This window comes from Lampetra planeri, chromosome 11 (assembly GCF_965212315.1).
Source record: "Lampetra planeri chromosome 11, kcLamPlan1.2.h2, whole genome shotgun sequence".
Taxonomy (NCBI): domain Eukaryota; kingdom Metazoa; phylum Chordata; class Hyperoartia; order Petromyzontiformes; family Petromyzontidae; genus Lampetra; species Lampetra planeri.
In genome coordinates this window covers 11,592,965-11,610,775 of record NC_136117.1, presented here as the reverse complement: position 1 = coordinate 11,610,775, position 17,811 = coordinate 11,592,965, and the positions used below count along the sequence as shown (strand labels likewise).

The 17,811-nt window shown below is 49.3% G+C and overlaps 1 protein-coding gene across 3 annotated transcripts in view; it reads left to right on the top strand.

Annotated features, from left to right (window-relative positions):
* The window catches only part of FOXP2 (forkhead box P2), a 262,365-nt gene that overhangs the window by 90,880 nt on the left and 153,674 nt on the right, over positions 1–17,811 (top strand). For all 3 annotated transcript variants that reach the window (XM_078598843.1, XM_078598845.1, XM_078598844.1), the window contains one exon: positions 13,205–13,382. In XM_078598843.1, coding sequence (XP_078454969.1) covers positions 13,215–13,382 — 168 coding nt within the window. In that variant the 5' untranslated portion in view covers positions 13,205–13,214. The remainder of the gene's footprint in view (positions 1–13,204; positions 13,383–17,811) is intronic.

The window sequence follows — 17,811 nt, the reverse complement described above, 5'->3', positions numbered from 1 at the left end:
CCAAATCGGAGGTGCGACGCTGTGCGCTGCACGCAAATTTGGGTTCGAAGCTTCATGCCGGCTGTCGTACGCGCGCGACCGTCCACTTTGCTCGTAAAGCTCGTCGCAGGCAGCGAACTCGAGCGAGGCGTCGTGGACGGTGCCGACGGTCCAGGAGAGTTACCCAGCAGCGAGAACGATCGCCGAGACCAAATTCCTGCCCCGCGCTCGTCGCACCGAAGGACGAGGTCTACGTCGTGTAACCGGGGGGGGGGGAGGGGGGGGCGGCAACCCACCGAGCCGGATGATTCCCGTTAAACGGAGCTCGGTTGCTCGCTCTCGTGCCTCTCGTGCCAAGATGGACCCACGAGCTCGCCGCCACAATTTGGCGCTGCGGCGGCGGCGGAGGGCGACGCCGACGATCGCGGCCGTGCGCCCGCGGCTAATTGCGGAGGATTTTATTTTTGCGACGCGATGCACGGGAGGGGGGTGGGGGGGAGCAGGGTGCGTGTTTTAAAGGAAATAAATTAATATGAATGGAGCAAAAAGAACGGTGAAATATTTATGACGTGCCGGTACATCTCGATCTGCTCTGCGGTGCCTCGGCGGGGCGTCATTTTATGATTTTGATGTTCGAGTCGGGAAGGCGCTGCTCTCTATAAACGGGCCCGTTCCAACTTCTCTCGACAACAGACAAGCCGCCGGCAAGAAAAGAAACGCGGTTCGCTGACGCCGCCACGTCCGTGAAACCGTTAGTGCCAATTGCTTTTCCTCGTTGGCTTCCCCCCAACGTTTTGTCTCGTTAGGGTGCTTTAGTTTGGCTCACTGAGCCTAAGGCATTTCCACTGAATCGTAATAATCCGGAAAAAAAAATCCTTTGGTGCAGGGAGGCGGGTTGCGTTTTGCTGGACGACGGTAGCAGCCGCACCCTGGCAAGCGAGGGGGATTATGCCGAGGTGTTTTTGTGAGATTCCGTGCGTGGGTTCTTTTTTTTTTTAAAGCAAAGATCAGGCCATGAATGTACATTTACATCGCCGTGTACACGACTGCATTGAATGGTTTTTCGTAAAAAAAAATGTATCGTAACGTTGGCGGATAGTCAGCCCGTTGGTTCAGTGCCCAATCTCGCATGGAAGAAGTTCTGTATGAACTTTACTGGAGAAGAAAAACAAGCAAATTCAACCGCTACATCTGCTTGTGTGGATTCGTAAATAATAATAATAATAATGTCCAGCACTGCGGTAATCCATTGCCGGACGAAGTCCTCTCCCCACACGATATCGATCGAGGGGGGTTGTTTCACCATACCTTACCACGCTGCCCAGTGTAGATTCGTGAAGAGTGAAGGTCAATCTGCCACCGGTTCAGATCTAACTCGCCACTGATCTTGCCCATGGTCGGGAATCAAACTTAGGATTGTCTGTTTGACAACACAGCGTGTTGACCAGGGTGCCACCGCACCGCCCGTGCAAGTGTTGCATATACGCACGTCGACGGGTGGTTTGTAAACGATCTGGGCATCAGTTTTAAGACGTAGGCTTTCGCGGCCAGTATCATCCATAATAAACGTTTTTTGGGGGGGGTTTTGGGCATCATTCATTCATCCGCCGGGTTGTCAAAGCCTTAACCTGTTTTTCACAGCGGCCGTCCACCAACGTATTGAGTGACCATCTGTAGCAAATCTGAAGAATGCGTGTCGTGAGTTGTTGGGTGCGTGTGTCCGTAACGGCAGCTCGCAGTGGCGGGGCCCGTGCTTTCAAACATCCGCGGAGAGAATTTTTTCGCGATCGTAAAAACAAAAAACGATCTGGGCCCCACGCTGCCTCGACGCGGGCATGACGGTGCGCCGAACGCGACGACGTCGTTATCTTCGTCGTCTTCGTCGTCTCGCTCAACGGTCCGGCACACAGCGTGTTGGTGTGGAACCAAAAAATAAAATTGTTTGAACGAACGAACGAACCCTCCACCTGAGTGCGAGAGGGGAGGTGTCCGTCGGCGCGCTCGCACGGCGCTTGCAGAGCTCGCTTGTGGCTTTGGCACGGACCGGAGACACACCAGGTGTTGTGTGTGGAACTACAAGAATGTTTGAAACAAATAAACCCTTCGGGCGAACGTCCTCTGGGTGATACCTGGCGTGCTGGGCTGGTAGTTGCATTGGCACCGGCGATTCTGGTTATTGATTTTTTTTTCATTTCAAAGCTGCTTGTACCCCGTGCTTGCCCAGCGCCGCACCGCGTGAGTGCCAGCGGTACGTGTAGCATTGCGCATTACAAAAAAAGCGGTGCCCCCGTTTGTTTTTTTTGGTCACGTCTGTGGACGCGTGATCAAAGAGAAAGCGTGCGTGCGTAATCATTCCTGTCCACGCGATGCCAACGTGCCGCCACCCGTTTCAAGGGGAGGTGGTCGTGGTGATGCGTCAGTGACAAAGAGCTTCGTGGCTCATCGGATTTCTCCAGGATGAAGAAAGATTCTGATTCTCATTCCGCACCCTTATCCACTAACCCGCAACCCTGAATTTAAGCCACGGTTAGAGTAACGTAGGTGACGAGTGACACCTGAACCTGTCCTGGGCCTCCCCTACGTCGATTCAGCCTTCAAAGACCACGTGATGGTACGGTGTATATTCGTAGGCACTGGGGAGACAAAGGTGGCCACACATGGTGATGAGCACAGAGGAACCCTGAATAGGCAACCTTTGAGAGTCCTCTTCACAAGTTCTGATATCACCCGCCCTTGATGTTAGCCGTTGGTCAGGAATCAAACTCAGATGTCTGGGTTCTTAGCAGCAGCGCCTTATACTTCACCATCGTGACGCTCACCCATGGGCAGAATTGGCAGTACCTTAAACTTCACAAGCAGTGTGCCCCAGCTGAGATGTCGTGCAGAGCCAGCGATGTTGGCTGTGGCTGGAGATCGAACTCTGATCGCCGGGGCTTCGTAGCTACGTTGCACAAACTACTTGACCACCGTGACACGAGCAACGACAAAGATCCCCCGTATAGACTTAACAGACCTTTGGGGCAAGTGCTGTTAGCGAGCACCTATGAAGGCTGGAACGACACACGATGGGGTGGGTGGCAAGCACCACGCCTTTGTCTCCCGAGTGGCGATGTTTACACACCTCGCCGGGTACTCATCTGAGGCTGAGTCGACCTAGGGGAGGAGGCGCAGGACCGGTTCAGATAATCGTCAACTCTGGTCGCCGGGTTCGTAACGCAGCACGCTAACCGATGCACTATTGCTCCCCACTACCACCGTGATATGCACGCACGCACATACACACAGGCAGAATTGGCAGTACTTTGCGCTTAACAAAGGTCTGGCACGGCTAAGAAGCATATTGTGCACAGTCAAGTTTAATTCTTAAGTCGAGCCATTTGAAGTATGCTCTTGGTGGCGTATTGGCTGGATTTCATGGTGACTGCATAGTGGGCCTTTCCACAGAGCTTACGAAACATTGTGCACAATACAATGTACTCACTGCTGGGCATATTTGAGATTTCATGCACCAATTGCGATCGTTTTTCAGCCGTGTATAAATCAGAAACCCCTTATGTGTATAATATTTCACTGAAAATGTTGGCTACAAAGGACGGTCGTCGTGAGTGTATTTCATTTCATAAAACCACAGGTGCAGCAATAAAATGGATATCGCGATGGAAAAAATGTGCCTGATTGTTTTACCATGGTCACCAGTTGTCGTGGACAGGGGCCCGTCCCGTGGGGCAGAAAAACATTTCACAATATCAACATCGCGAGCGCGGTTTAACTTTTATTTGATGTGTGTGTGCGGTTTGTTGTGCGTCCTTTGATTTGTCCGCAAACTCTTGAAAATTCCTCGCTCTTGTCTTCTTTTCACTCTCTCCTTGAGGTTTACATTTTTTTGCTTGACCAAAATATTTTTCAAGCGCAACTCTGCCGCGCTTGTTTTTTTCCCGAACGAGCTTTTGTTTTGTGTTTGTCGGAGCGAACGAAAGGCACGTTGGTGTCGGCGCTTTGCGGCGAGAAAGCAGGATGGATGGACGGGCGGGGTGGCGATGCTTGTGCGGGGGAAGGTTATTCGTTCAACGTCTCACGGGCAAGAGATGTAAAGAAAAGACGAGCGATGGTGATGGGCTTCGCGCTTTGTAATACCTTGCCCGCCTTGTTTATTTTGGTTAAGGCACCCGCAATTGCGAGATCGTTGTCGTGCCGAGAGGATAAAACGCTAAATGCTTGACACGGGCGCTGTCGAACGAGATCGTGGGCAAAATGCGCCGGGGATGTAATAACCATGTGGGAGCCCTTGTTGTTATTACTGTAACTCCAGAGGACTGCATTCCTGAGCAAGTGTTTTCCCTTTGGAGCTCTCCGTGCCGGAGCATGAGTGAAGCATCCCAGACTGCTTTTCCTGTACATAAAACAAAACTCGCTCGGCCCCCACCCCATCTCTCTTCTCTCAACTCTCTCTTTCTTTCAGTTTTTTTTGGTTCCCTCCTCCTCCTCGAACGAAAATGCCCTTCTTCCGCGCACCCTGCTTTTGCAAGGGAGGGGTCCTCGTTTGGCCCAGGTTTGCTCTGGCCTTGCTTTGCGGAGGAGGCGTGTGGGCGGGCGACCTGGTGGGAACATTGGTGGGGGTAGGGGGAGGCTCGGGCTGCAGGGGTTGGAGGGGGTGAAAGTAGAGGGGGATGAAATGGTACCGTTGCCCGGCAGCCTGGGAGGGAGGGAAGAGGCGTGGCACGGTGAGCAGAACCACCGAACTTGCCACCGCGGATGCCGCAAGCCACCTCTGACTTTTACCCGCCACGTACACCGAACATTCGTTCTTTGGCCGGAGCTCAGCTTCGCGTATGAACGATCCAAATAAGTTGTTGATTGGGAAGTGCTCAGCACCGGTGTTTGTTGATGTCTCCCAAGTGCAGCCCCCCCCCCCCGTTTCTCGCAATGGAATGTTTATTAGAGTTGGAATGATTCGCCAGTCTGCTTGCACAATTAAATTCAGCACTGAATTCCTTCGGCCTCTGTACAATAACAAAACACCGATTGTTACGCAAGCACGGTTCGATGCATTCATCGCGAGCTTAAGAATCATCGATATTGATCGACGAATCAATCGAGCGTTACAACCGTCACGTTCGTAACCGGTTCGCGATCTTCACCGTAAATAGAGTGGCAAAAGCATTGATTGCGGGGTGGTTAGCGGACTGCATTCTAAACCCAGTGACCTGAGTGTGATTCCCGGTCACGGCTAACATCAATGGCGAGTGAAAACCGAGCAGGTCCTGGGCTTCCACCCAGTTGTTTACCAACTCGCGCGCACCAGTGTGGTGAAGCATGGTCAAACAACCCCCTTGATAATTGGATGTAGCTTATCGTCGCTTTTAACATTGAATGGACATTTTATACGGAGGCTATCGCGCACAATATGATTCGTAATTAGTTTCTTTTGGGTTACACTGTGTTGGTGTTATGTCAAAATAATTGACATCATGCCTACACGATATAATATTGACGTAACCTACACGCTCTAACTCAAAAGAAACTCATTACGAACATTGAATGTTATTTATTTGGCATGACGGAGCAGATGCTGGCTTCGCCTGCTATTTGGAGGTCATACTTATCAAATTAAGTGACATAAAAAAAACAGAAATTTTTATTTATTTATGCAATACCCCATTATTATTCTCCTGTGTATGTTTTCTTCACAGTCGTTCTGTAAGGCTCGCTGATGTGTTATCGGCCTGTTCCGCTCAACGTGCGGTAACAGCCCGATAACACATGAGTGTCCTTTTATTAATTATTATTTTTACTTAAAGAGAGGCTTAATCCAAAAAACAAATGGATCTTGTGGATTTGTACCTGGGCTGTGTTCCAGGCTGCCCAACACCATCTCGAAGCTTCCCTAATCGATGACTTTTGGTGCTGCGTCACTCCTATGCTTTTGTCGCACAAATCGGCATCTGCTAAGAGTTGCTCTTGCCTCATTAGTCGGACGGTGGCAGCTTTACGCACGCCTGGAATCTGGCGCCGCGGTCGCGAGGGTTGGCGGATCACGCAAATGTTCTGAAACTTTCTTCCCGTGGGTGTTGAGGTGCCATACGCTGGTTTACCAGGAGAAGCGGGTAGGGAAAAATGTGGACTTCACCTGTTGTATGGGATAGAGGGTTGCCCCCTTGCATGCTTGCGTTTTCTACAGGTGCTGCAGTTTTCTTCCACACGTAAACGCATGAATTGATCGATAAATCCTTAATAATGCAGGGTGCTTCAAAATGTTTTTTTAACACTTCTGAGAATTTGCAACAACACCACAAGAAATGTGCCTCTGGGCTCTGGAGACCACCTGGAGAAGATTCCAGGCACGTGTTGACAATGATGGCGAACAAGTCGAGACTCTTTGATTCTTTGAAACTATTAACATACATTTGTTCTTTTTCCATTAAAAACGACAGTCCCATTTAAGTGTTTACATTTTTTTGAAGCACGTCTGTATAGAGGACTGCAGGGCTTTGTGGGGGGAGTTTTGTCTCCGTTCACCCCCTGGCTGCATTTCTCGTCTACGGTTCCTTTCCCCTCCGAGTCGTACTATCTATTCGAGCGCGAGTGGAATTTACTGTGAGGAACGTTACGACGATACAATGATTGTTCCACGGAACTTGAATCCCATCGGGTTATGGGAGAGGAGCTATTTGTTTCTCTTCGTTCAAGCAGCGGGCGAGACTGTCAAAGCGGCAACGTAAATTCCCCCAAAACAAATACCGTAATCACAAGACGCTGCAAAAGGTACAGTGGGCAAAGCCACAGCTCTGTCTTGTGCGTAGGTTGAACTTCTTTCGCACCTAACATAGCCAACCGTGCTAATTGGCGATGTCGGGGAAAGGACAACAAACTAATTCTAGATTTGAAGTTTTCGTGACTGCAAGGATGCATACTCTTTGATTCTTTCGGTAAAGTCGTGTAGGTGGAAATAAATAAATAAATAACTAGATTTATAAAATAACTAAATTAAATCACGACGTTTCGGAAGCAACACAAGCCTCCGTCATCAGGTAGGACAGCCACAGCAAGAAAATGTTTTTGCTGGAGTGGACAAGAGCTGCAAACAACAAATTAAGCACAAAAAGCAGTTCTAAAGCAATGCGTTTTCAATATCGATTGTTTAAAAGTCCATGGCTTTGGTGGCTTCATAATGTCGGAAGAAAGCGCGTTCCAGACGGCCGCAAAAGCGCATCTGAACGCGTGCGATGCAGTGACCGTCTTTGTTCGATGGCCAGCCAAAGGCCGCTGCTGCGAGGATGACCGGAATTCACCTGTCCCACAATGCCATGCAGCACAGCTGTGTGCTTGACACTACAGGATAAGAACTTAGTAATGCACGGGTTAAAGAGAAAATGTTGGTCTGGAAGACCCGAAGGCTGATGGATTAGAATGTATGTTGTTATTTCAACGAAGGTCACAAGTGTGAATGCTCCGTCCACCCGTCTGTCCGTCCCTCTGTCCCTCCATCTCTCACGTCGGGTCACGATAACCCTCATAAACATGATCCAATGTGAGCGAACACGTGATGTAAAGTATTGCTGCTGTGACGGACTAACCAGCGAGAGAACTGCCTGAATTGATCAAAGGATTGCCAGAAACTTGGAGACACAACCCACAGAAAAGAGGACTACTGTATTTACAAATTACACGCAAATGCATTTTTCCCTGACAGCTTCCCGCCGTTGGCTTCCGTGCTGCCAATCAAATACTTTAGGAAGGCCGACGCGTTACGGAATCCATGCGTATGCGTCATTTTTAGAACTTCATTTTAGTTTTTTTGCACAGAGAGGTGGATTTTTTGCCAGATATTTTGCTATCCTTTTCACATTTTTTTTCTCACTCCACCCCCGAGCCACTGCCGAAGTTACCCTTCGGCCCTGACCCTCGTGCCGAGCGCCGGACCAACTCCTCGTCGCTTTCCGTGCGTCCCCCCCCCCGCCGCGCCCCCCTTCTCACGAACCGTCGCCGTGGGGGTCCACCTCGCGTTGCCCGCTGTCCTGGGAAACCTGGAAGCCTCCCCGGGGCACATTAAACCTCACTCCAACCCAGCTCTTGTCAGTTGCACAATAATCCACCACTCCAGTCAACGTGTTCCCACGTAGTTCTCCCCTCTTACGGTATTCTGAGATACATTCCTCTTCCTGTCATATGTTCCGGCTCATTTTCCTTTCTCGTAACTAAGGGGTGGCATCCCTCTAACCTGGCACACAACCAGCAACACAGCTCATCCGTTCCCGCATCAATCCACTGAGGCTGGCTTAACTTCTAATCCACACGCGTGTGACCTCTCCGCTTGCGTTTTGACCCCCGGCCCTCGTCCATAACATTGTCACCAAGCATTCTGGCTTCTTCACCTCTGCCAAGCCGTGCTGATCTATATCTGGTTCTCGGGTGAGAGGCAGAGCACCCGGCAACGTGCATCTAAAAGGCAAAGGGTATACAGCAGCGGTTTGACCCTGCGCAGGAGCCGTAGCCGACGGGATAAGACACGTGGCATATTGGTCACACGCGTAACTGGTACGTGTTGGAATCCCCACTGCGGATTACGTGGCCGCACTGCTTCTGCACCGAGCGACGCTGTGCTGAACTTTTGGGGCGATCACTCGAACAATCGCGGAGTTTGAACGACGAGGTCAGCTCGCGCGCATGAGCTGGAGATCGATTTGCTTCATCATGAGACCACGAGGGCTGGCGGGGGGGGGGCCTTCGTCCAGCAGTGGATAAATCGTGGAACATGATGATAATCAATAACGTTGGAGGCCAATAAATTTCAATTAGAGCAATTGGCTTAAATTAAGTCAATTGGCTCCTACATTCCAGTCCACAGGGATGTTTTTGGTGGGGGATGCAAAAATATGCTGTCAGCCCCGCACAGTTCCCTCCCACCACCACTCTCACCATAGATGTTTGCGCTGACCCATTCGTGTTGCGGAGAGCAAAATGAATTAACGAATCTTCAGTTTTACCAATCTCACCCCAACCATTGCACATTGCAGGGGAATGGGGAACGGAACAGGGGCATTGGACTGGCGGCGTCTTAGGCGGGACCCTCTTGAAAAGAGAGTCTTAAGGGTTCATAATGACGTTTTTTTTGGGATACATCCGTGTGAATATGAGTGTGTCGTTAAACCCACCACCACCGACGCAGCCAATTAATAAGGTTTGTCACGTCAACAACACGTGCCAGTATATCGGTGTGATGGCGAGTAAACCCAAAACATTTACATCACACCGATAATAGCTCCAGTGGCTTCCTAATATCGGAAAGTAGAGCGTTCCAGACGGCCGCAGAAGCGCATCTGAAAGCGTGCGATGCGGTCACCGTCTTTGTTCGATGGCTTAGCCAAAAGCCGCTGCGAGGGATGACCGGAGTTTGCGTGGCGGTTTATGCTCCCGACAGAGGATAGAAGACTGAATATTAAACATTCATAATGAGTGTAAATTTATTGATAATCATAGTTACCGGTGTTTGAATGCTATCATAATACAGAATGGCATTTAAAACAATTAACGGTTAAAATAATGCCCTGTACTTTAACAAATGCCGTAAGTAATGCAATTGAAAAATAATTATACGTAAATTTATACATTTTAATTATTAAATGTATTAATGATTCTACTTTATAACAAATGCAATTCAAAGAAATATCCACCCTTTGGAAAATACAAATTGGATGTGGCATTTTGTATAAATTGTAAGGAATGTATCGGTAACGCAACGATAAATACTGGCCAACAGCATTGCAGGGGGCAATCTTCACATGAAAGATGTTTTATTATGACTACTGTTATAATCAGAAATCCTATATAGTTTGCAGCCGTAGTCGTCAGTAGTCGTGTTCTATCCACTGCTGGATAAAGGCCTCCCGCAGCTGTTCCCTCCTTTGGGCTGCCACTCCCTTCCTGATTGGCCTCGACGCAGCGGCGGCCCCGTTATATTCGTACCAAGTGAGTGTCTGTAGCTCAAAATAATTAATACAAGTTCACACGTCTGCAGTAATTACGCGTTCCGTGTTAACGTTTCCTACTGAAAGGGCCACGGGCGAAATTAGCTTTCTGCTTTTACGTCGAAATGCATTCTTTACTGTTTCTTGCTTCTATTTGCAACGGCCGCTCGCTTTTGAAGAGGCACATCCATTAACCTGTAAACAATGGTTGTTTGCCAAGAAGATGAGGCTTGGTCTTGGGTTCCTTCGGCAAACAAAGCACATCAAACACACGTGCTGAGCAACCGGCCCCCTCTCCCGGAGCCCGTAGCCGCAACCCCTACCACCCTTCTCATTGTTTTTGCTTTTACAGGTTTAGAGTTTTGTGTACCTGTGATAGGGAAGCATGCTCACAGATGGTTGTTTGTCCTAGTTTATACATTAACAGGAGCTGATGGGTAGTGTGTTTGTTTGGGGCTTGCCAATGGCTGCATTTGCAATGTCTTACTGTCCAGCTGTATTTGTCTTCAAAACAAAACTCCCTTGACTCACTTTGCCCAGTGTTTGTTTTTTTTGTGCACGACGAGGACAAAGGGGGCCCTCTATTCATTGCCCCCTTTAAGGACGATGTCTGGCGCATTCCCTGCTCGTCGCAGCGCTCCATCCCTGCTCATTGCCCCTCGTGGTCGCTGCCGCTGCGTGTGCGATCGTCGTCGGGATCGTAGTTGGCGTGAAGACTTTCGCCTCGATCTGGGTGGGGTAGGGAGAGGGGGGCCGAACATTGAAGCGGCACGGGCGCCAGTTCACCCACAGGCCCGGATCGTCGGCCGTTATTACCGCGTGAACAAAAAAAACCCCACGCGTGATGTCTTGACAATGAACTCCAGCGCTCATTATAGTCGTGGGGCGCGGGGGGGGGCAAGTCTTTGGGGGGTGGTGAGGGTCGGGAAGAGACCCGCGTGCACCAAACCGCCATCCCACCCAGGCGATTGCCATTTGAAAGGGCACGGAGCTTCATCTGCCCCGTGCTTGATTTGGGACGGTAGCGTCGGTGTGGCGACGTCCACCTGCCGTCGCCCGCCACGGGGAACAACCCCCCCCCCCCCCCCCGCGGTGGCGGATCGCGCTCGGGTAACGACGCTTCGACGCGCCGCACGCATCGGTGTCGTGGGGCCCACGGTGATGGTGTGCGGCCCGTCACCGAAGAGCCGGCGTAGGGCCTGGCTGCTGAAATGCATCGCACGTTCGCCAGAGAGCTGCGTGCCCCCCCCCCTCCTCGTTCGTTCGGTTTCACGGCCACATGCACTCAGCGCTTCTCGGTGTGAGGCAATGAAGCCGTTTACCCCGTGAGCCTGTCATTAATTCTGATCGTGAGCTTTCCAAGCCACTTTCAAATTTGAGCAATATCATGCGGGCTGCGACTGTGGCTCTTGAATAAATGGGTAAATGATGCAAATAAACATTTAAGCGTATTGAAGGAGTGTGAATGCCAAGTGTAAATGTACATCCGTGCCTTTGTAATGACCGTTTATGCGGGCAGCACGAAATCCGTGCCGGGTTTGTTTCTTGAAATGGACGTGGTGAATATTTGCCACGCCAGAAGCCGCAGTATGAAAATGAATATATTATTTTTACTTGCCAAAATTACAATAGCACTGCATTTCTTGGAGTGTACACTAATTACATCTGTAATTTTAAATGTCAGATTTTATTCTTATCTGCTGCATGCCTAATAAAAGTATAAAGTAAAAAAAAATTGCAATGATAGAATTAAATCAGAATGCAGACATGAACTCATTGGGACAATTCAAATGACAAATGACATTCTGCTTAAACAGAGCTTTCAGTACTTGTATTAAGCAATTTAAAAAAAAAAACACGGTGATGTATTTTGGTTGACTTAATTCTGAATGTGAATCCCTCTTTTTTTTTCGGACGTGGCTAGGTTAATTAAAATGCCTCCGCCGCATGTCATGCAAATCCGGCGAAAACGACGTGTAGTCTGAAACGCAGTTCTTTCAATTTTCGGCATTATTTTTTTCGCGACGCAAGAATGCGGTGGACGTGCCTAACATTTCAAGCAGCAATTACCACATCTCTTGCCCCCGTACTTGCTGTCATTTAATCAGCCGCATGTTATTTCTGAAGATAACAGACCCCCAACCACCCCCCCCCCCTCTATTTGTGCCATTCACTGGCGCTCCGTTATTTGCATAGCGAACAGAGACCCAGGCACTTATTAATTACGGTGATGAAATTGTCAAGCGCATGTCGCTACCAGCATTAATTTTTTGAATAAGATTTGTTTTTGGCCCTCGCAACATTAATCTAGCAAATAACTAGCCTGAATCCAAAGCTCCCAAACAACGGTTTGGGGGGTGGAAAAGTGATAATAAGTAGCGGAATATGGTGAAACTAGTTTAGCATAGTTTTACCAGCAGCTTATTGCATTCAGTTCACAGTTCCCCTCTATAATGGAACACCCAATCATTATATTATTTCTTAGTGCATTGCATTTTGTTTAAATTATACGTAATTTGATGCGGCAAAAACGAACACATGAAAAGAGACCAATTTTCCACGTGTTTATGCACATCTTTAGAATGCTTGTTTAAAACAACGGCAACGTTTTTTCGTTATTGTTATTATCATCTCGACGCTGCGTGCACACTTGTGTGTACGTTTGCCTGCATGCTCGCTAATGATACTTTACCTACCCCACCAGTTTGTTAACGGCTATATGGGGGGGTCTCTGTCTTCGTGCATGCGTGCGTATGTGTCGTGACCATGTATGTGTGTCTACGTGTGTGCTTCTGCGTGTTTCAGTGTGTGCGGGTGTTTGTGTGCGTGTCACTGTGTGCGTATGTCGGAGCGGTAGTGCAGTGATTAGCGCGTTACGGACCTGACGACTCGAGTTCGATTCCCGCTCACAACCAACAGTGACGATTATCTGAACCGGTCCAGGGCTTCCCTTGGGTCGACTCTATCTTAAATGAGTACCTGTTGTGTTGTGTAAACATCACCACAAGGGAGACAAAGGTGACTGGGTGTGGTGTTGGCCACCCACCCCCTTGTGTGGCGTACCAGCCTTCATAGGTGCTTGCTAACAGCACTTGCCTCAACAGCCTGTTAAAGCTATACGTGGGATCTTTGTCTTTCTACGTGTGTGTCTGCGTATGTCTGCACGCGTTTGTGCATGTGTGCATGTTTGTGTGTGTGTCTTTATTTTTGTCTGTGTGCGTTATGTACGATTTTTTTGTCTCGTTTTTTTGTGTGTGCAGACATCAAGCCATGATGATGCAGGAGGCCCTGAAGGAGCTGGCCGGGAGTAGCCTGGCCAATCAGAACGGAGCGAGCAATGGCAGTGGTGGCCAATTGGAGGGCAGGATGAGCTGTGACCTCACGGCTGCCCCGGAGGTGAGCACTGCAGACCTGGTCCATCTGCAGCAGCAGCAACAGGTGAGAAGAGTCTATCCGTTTGTCTGCCTTCACATTGTTATTTGCCTGTCTGTGTCTATATGTCTAACCCTCTGTAAATCTCCTTATCTGCTTCTCTCACTCTATTTACCCACATATTCATCTGCCAGTTTATCTGTCAATCTGTCTATATGTCCATCGACCTGTGGCATCTGGGTCTGCCCCGTGACCTCTTGCCAGCGGGCGTTCGACACTTCACGTGGCCTCAAGGTGCACATAGCCTGGCACAAGCATCGTGGTGACGTCACCGCCACTTAGAGGCGAATGGCGGTTGTTGTTATATGTCCATTTATCTAACTGTCTATACAAAGACAAAGATCCCCCATGTAGCCTGACCAGGCTGTTGGGGCAAGCGCTGTTAGCGAGCACCTATGAAGGCCAGAACGGCACATTAGGGGTGGGTTGCCAGTATCACACCTAGCCACCTTTGTCTCCCTAGTGGTGATGTTTTTACGCACCGCACCAGGTACTCATTTGAGGCTGAGTCGACCTAGGGAAGGCCCAGTACCGGTTAAGATAATCGTCACTGATGTTGGCCGTGAGCGGGAATCGAACTCAGGTGTCTATGTTCGTAGCGCAGTGCGTTAACCGCTACGCTACCGCTCCCATACACACACACACTCGTGTAGCTCTTCTAACGTCTGTTTATCTTTCGTAGCTGCCGTTTATTTATCTACCTTTCTGTCCGGAATCGTGATCCGGGGCAAAGGGTTGGGGCTACCTGACTAGCGAGCTTGGTTAGCAGACACGAGTAGGCCAACAGATCCTCTCTGGCAGAGCTAGTGGTTGAATGGGTGTGGCAATGTAAAACTGGGCAGGGCTTGAAGAAGGCACGTGTCTCAGTTGAGCCTCCCAGATATGCGTTGGCTTTACACATTGAGCACTGCGTAATAACAATGCATGTAACTCAAAATGAGTATTTTTTTTTTTGGTGAGAATTGTTCAAGGTTCCCAAGGTGCATTGTGGGAAGACTGTAGGTCATGGTGTAAACACAACCCCTGTGTGCTTCGGCTTCTAGAGACGGCTACTGAACGAACCGTTTAAGCCTTGAACTGAGATGTTTAACAATAGCGCTTTTTGGCCGAAAGAATGATAAACGGAATTACTGCCACCAATTTGACTCGACCACTAATGCAAAACTTAATTTAAAACGATTTATTTATGAGAATGCGGTAAACTATAACCTACCGAAAGGAGGAGGATAAATGGGCGTTTATTTTTGTCGAATGTTTGAGTCAATGTGGTTGCAATAATCCAGTTTGTTTTCACTCACGTGAAAAAACAGGGGTTTCGTGCTTATTATTTGTTATTTATCTACGTAAAACATTTTTGGCGAGAACATCACGAGCTGCGTGATTTGATTTGGGCCCATTGCTCAGCGTCCGCGTGGCGTGCGTGGGAGCGACGTGAATTTAAGTCCGAACCCTCGCTGAGCCAATAGCTTCGGTGACGTTTTTGCCGTTCACTTATATAAGTTGACACCTACCTTTGGCTTGTTTGGGCCGGCGTTCAGCACGCGGCTAAAGCTTACAAAATAATTTGTTTGTTTCTGGAAATTTGGCAAAAATCGGGTACAAACGCAACAGCCATCTCTGGCTCGGCTTCTGGAAGGCCTCGGCCGACTGGGCTGCGTGCACGTGCTCTGCGTTTTTCACTTTCGCTCCGCTCGCGACGGCGGCGATCCGCGAGCGCGCGATTGGCGGACGCGTGACAAGGACGCGTCGATTCACCGACTCAAGATCAGTTTCTTACGTGCCCAAGCGCTCCTTCAGAAACCGACGTCCGTTCTCGATAGACTCGCATGCCTCGTTGCACAATAATAATCTTGATACGCGCTTGGAATCACACGGGGTAAGAATCCATTTATTTTGTTTCGTTGTAAACCTGCAGTCACGCCCATTGCAATATTATATATATATATATATATTTGTGTATGCATATACAAATTAATCGATTCTGGAATCAAATCGTGAATCGTGAGGTGGACAAATCGTAACGTTATTAAGCATCTAGTGTTGTCTTGTTGTTTTAGTATCGATTGCTTACGTATATGAAAATCCGCTGCGTCCACATGTTTCCCGCATCCAAAAACATTTCATATTTCATAATTAAACACAGTTAAACACACGCAAAGGATTCCTATCCCAATCCCTCACAAGAGCTTCAGTGGTCCTCGCAGAGCCTCCACCACACAGTGGCGATGCTCCACGTGGGTGTCGCAGGCACGTGCTGCTGTGAACGATGACGTCGCAAAAGCACGTGGCCACGATTGGTACCGTGACGTAGCCAAGCTGTGCTCGTCGGAGACGCGGGTGAAGGACAACGAAATACGCCCAAAAATCGGTTCGAAAGAAATCCGTTTCCATCTCTGAATGACGCCAAAGTTGCAAAGCTCCAGTGGCTTCCCTAACATCGGAAGGAAGAGAGCGTTCCAGACGGTCGCGGAAAGCGCACCTGGAAGCGCGGGATGCGGTGACCGTGACCGACGGCAAGAGTTTCGGCATCACCAGGCCGCTTTGCCGACGCTCTCTCCAGACACGGTCACCGCCATCGTCACGGCCGGAGTGCGTTCCGTACGAAGCTGGCGGCTGGCGCGCCATGAAAATAATTTAAGCACTTATTTAGTTTTTGATTTAAAGCTTTCGTGACCGCAGGGATTCATATTCTTGGTTCTTTCGGTAAAGTCACGTAGAAGGGAAAAAATAAAATAATAAAAATATAAAACAATAAAATTCTCTGTTTTATATTTTTATTATTTTATTGTTTCCCTTCTACGTGACTTTACCGAAAGAACCAAGAATACACTTATTTAGTGTTACCTGTTTATTTTTTAGTTTTTTCGTTTCGCCGGGCGTGTTTATGCTGTGTTGTACAAGTGCATCCTGTGTAAGGGGTACTCTTTATAATGTTTGCATGCGTGATTGCTATGCGTGCGTCAATCCGACACCGTGGGCGGCAGCCTGGAACACAAGGTGGTTCCATACTGAGGGATGTTCCAGGTGGACTTCTTTCTCGTGGGTAAAGAAATAAATAAATTGACATCGCTACGCACGGGAGAGCCTCACGGATCAGGGCTCTCCCGGTCAGGCTCCCATCGTCTCTGGGAGCGGCTCGCCGGATCGTATATTCACCGTCGTGGCCCGTCCCCCCGCGCGGCCGACAAAAGACGCAAGGCGCTCGCGACTACGGCAGGGAACAGACACGAAATATAAACACTTTGTGTTTCACCGTGGAAGAGCAGGAAGGACAGAGTGTGTCGGTGGGGGGGGGGGTCGAATATTCTTCTGAGTGTGATGGTGAGGATGGGCACGTTTCCTGTGATGCTGGCAGAGTAGGAATGAAGCCCAATTTGAAATGGTGATGCTTGTAGGTAGAGACGTCGTCTTGGCTGTTAAGAAAAGCGAGATGGGGATGATGGCTGGTGGTCGAGACTGACAATGGAATGGCGTCTCCAGGAAGGATCGCGCCTGTGAGTCCAGCGCGGAGATGTAGCGATGAAATCAGCTCGCATGCAGGTGCTGAGTTAATTATTACACCGTGTGAGTTGCGATGGCTTGGGGAAGGCGTTCATCCAGCAGTGGATCGCCCATGGCTGATGATGATGGCAATGAAAGTGAGTAAAAGTACTCGACACGTGCAATACATTTATAAAAAGAGAGCCCCCTTTATATGTTACAAGGGAAAGGTGTTTTCATGAACAGATGTACCTGATGGAACACGTTTGTCATCATCATCATCACCACGGTTTTCGTCGTCGTCGCGAAGATCATCCGGTTTCCTCGTGTTTGTGCGGTCGAGACGTTGTTGCCGATTTTGTGCGCGACAGCTGTTCCCGTTCCGCGCTCGCAAACTCCGCGCCGGGAACGGAGCGCTGCTTCCGCGTCACCCCAGGAAGCCCCTGAACCCCGAGCGCCGAGTTAATATTTTAACGAGCGATGCCGCCCGCAAGCCCACGGCACATTCACCGCGACGCACGCGCACGCACAAGACAAAGGTCCCCTTCCGTATAGCCTTTGTCTCCCCGGTAGCGATGTTCACTCATCGCACCGGGTACTCATTTGAGGCTGAGTCGACCTACGGGAGGTCCAGAACCGATTCAGGTGATCGTCACTGGTGTTGGTCGTGAGCGGGAATCGAACTCGGGTTGCCGGGTTCGTAGCGCAGCGTAGCGCGAACCGCTACGCCACCGCTCCCCACGCTCGCAAGCACGCGCGCGCCAACAAAGGATTTATATTTTATAGTGAGCAGGATTGACCAACTGCTCCGCACCAACGCAAGCAGCACATGTGGATGTTTTTTTTATATATACAAAGAAAAAGATAAACGGCTTAACATCTGTATAAAATCAAACTTGTAACATGTGTACAGGGGCTGCCATTTCATCAATTCACTGCCAGATGATGATTTCCC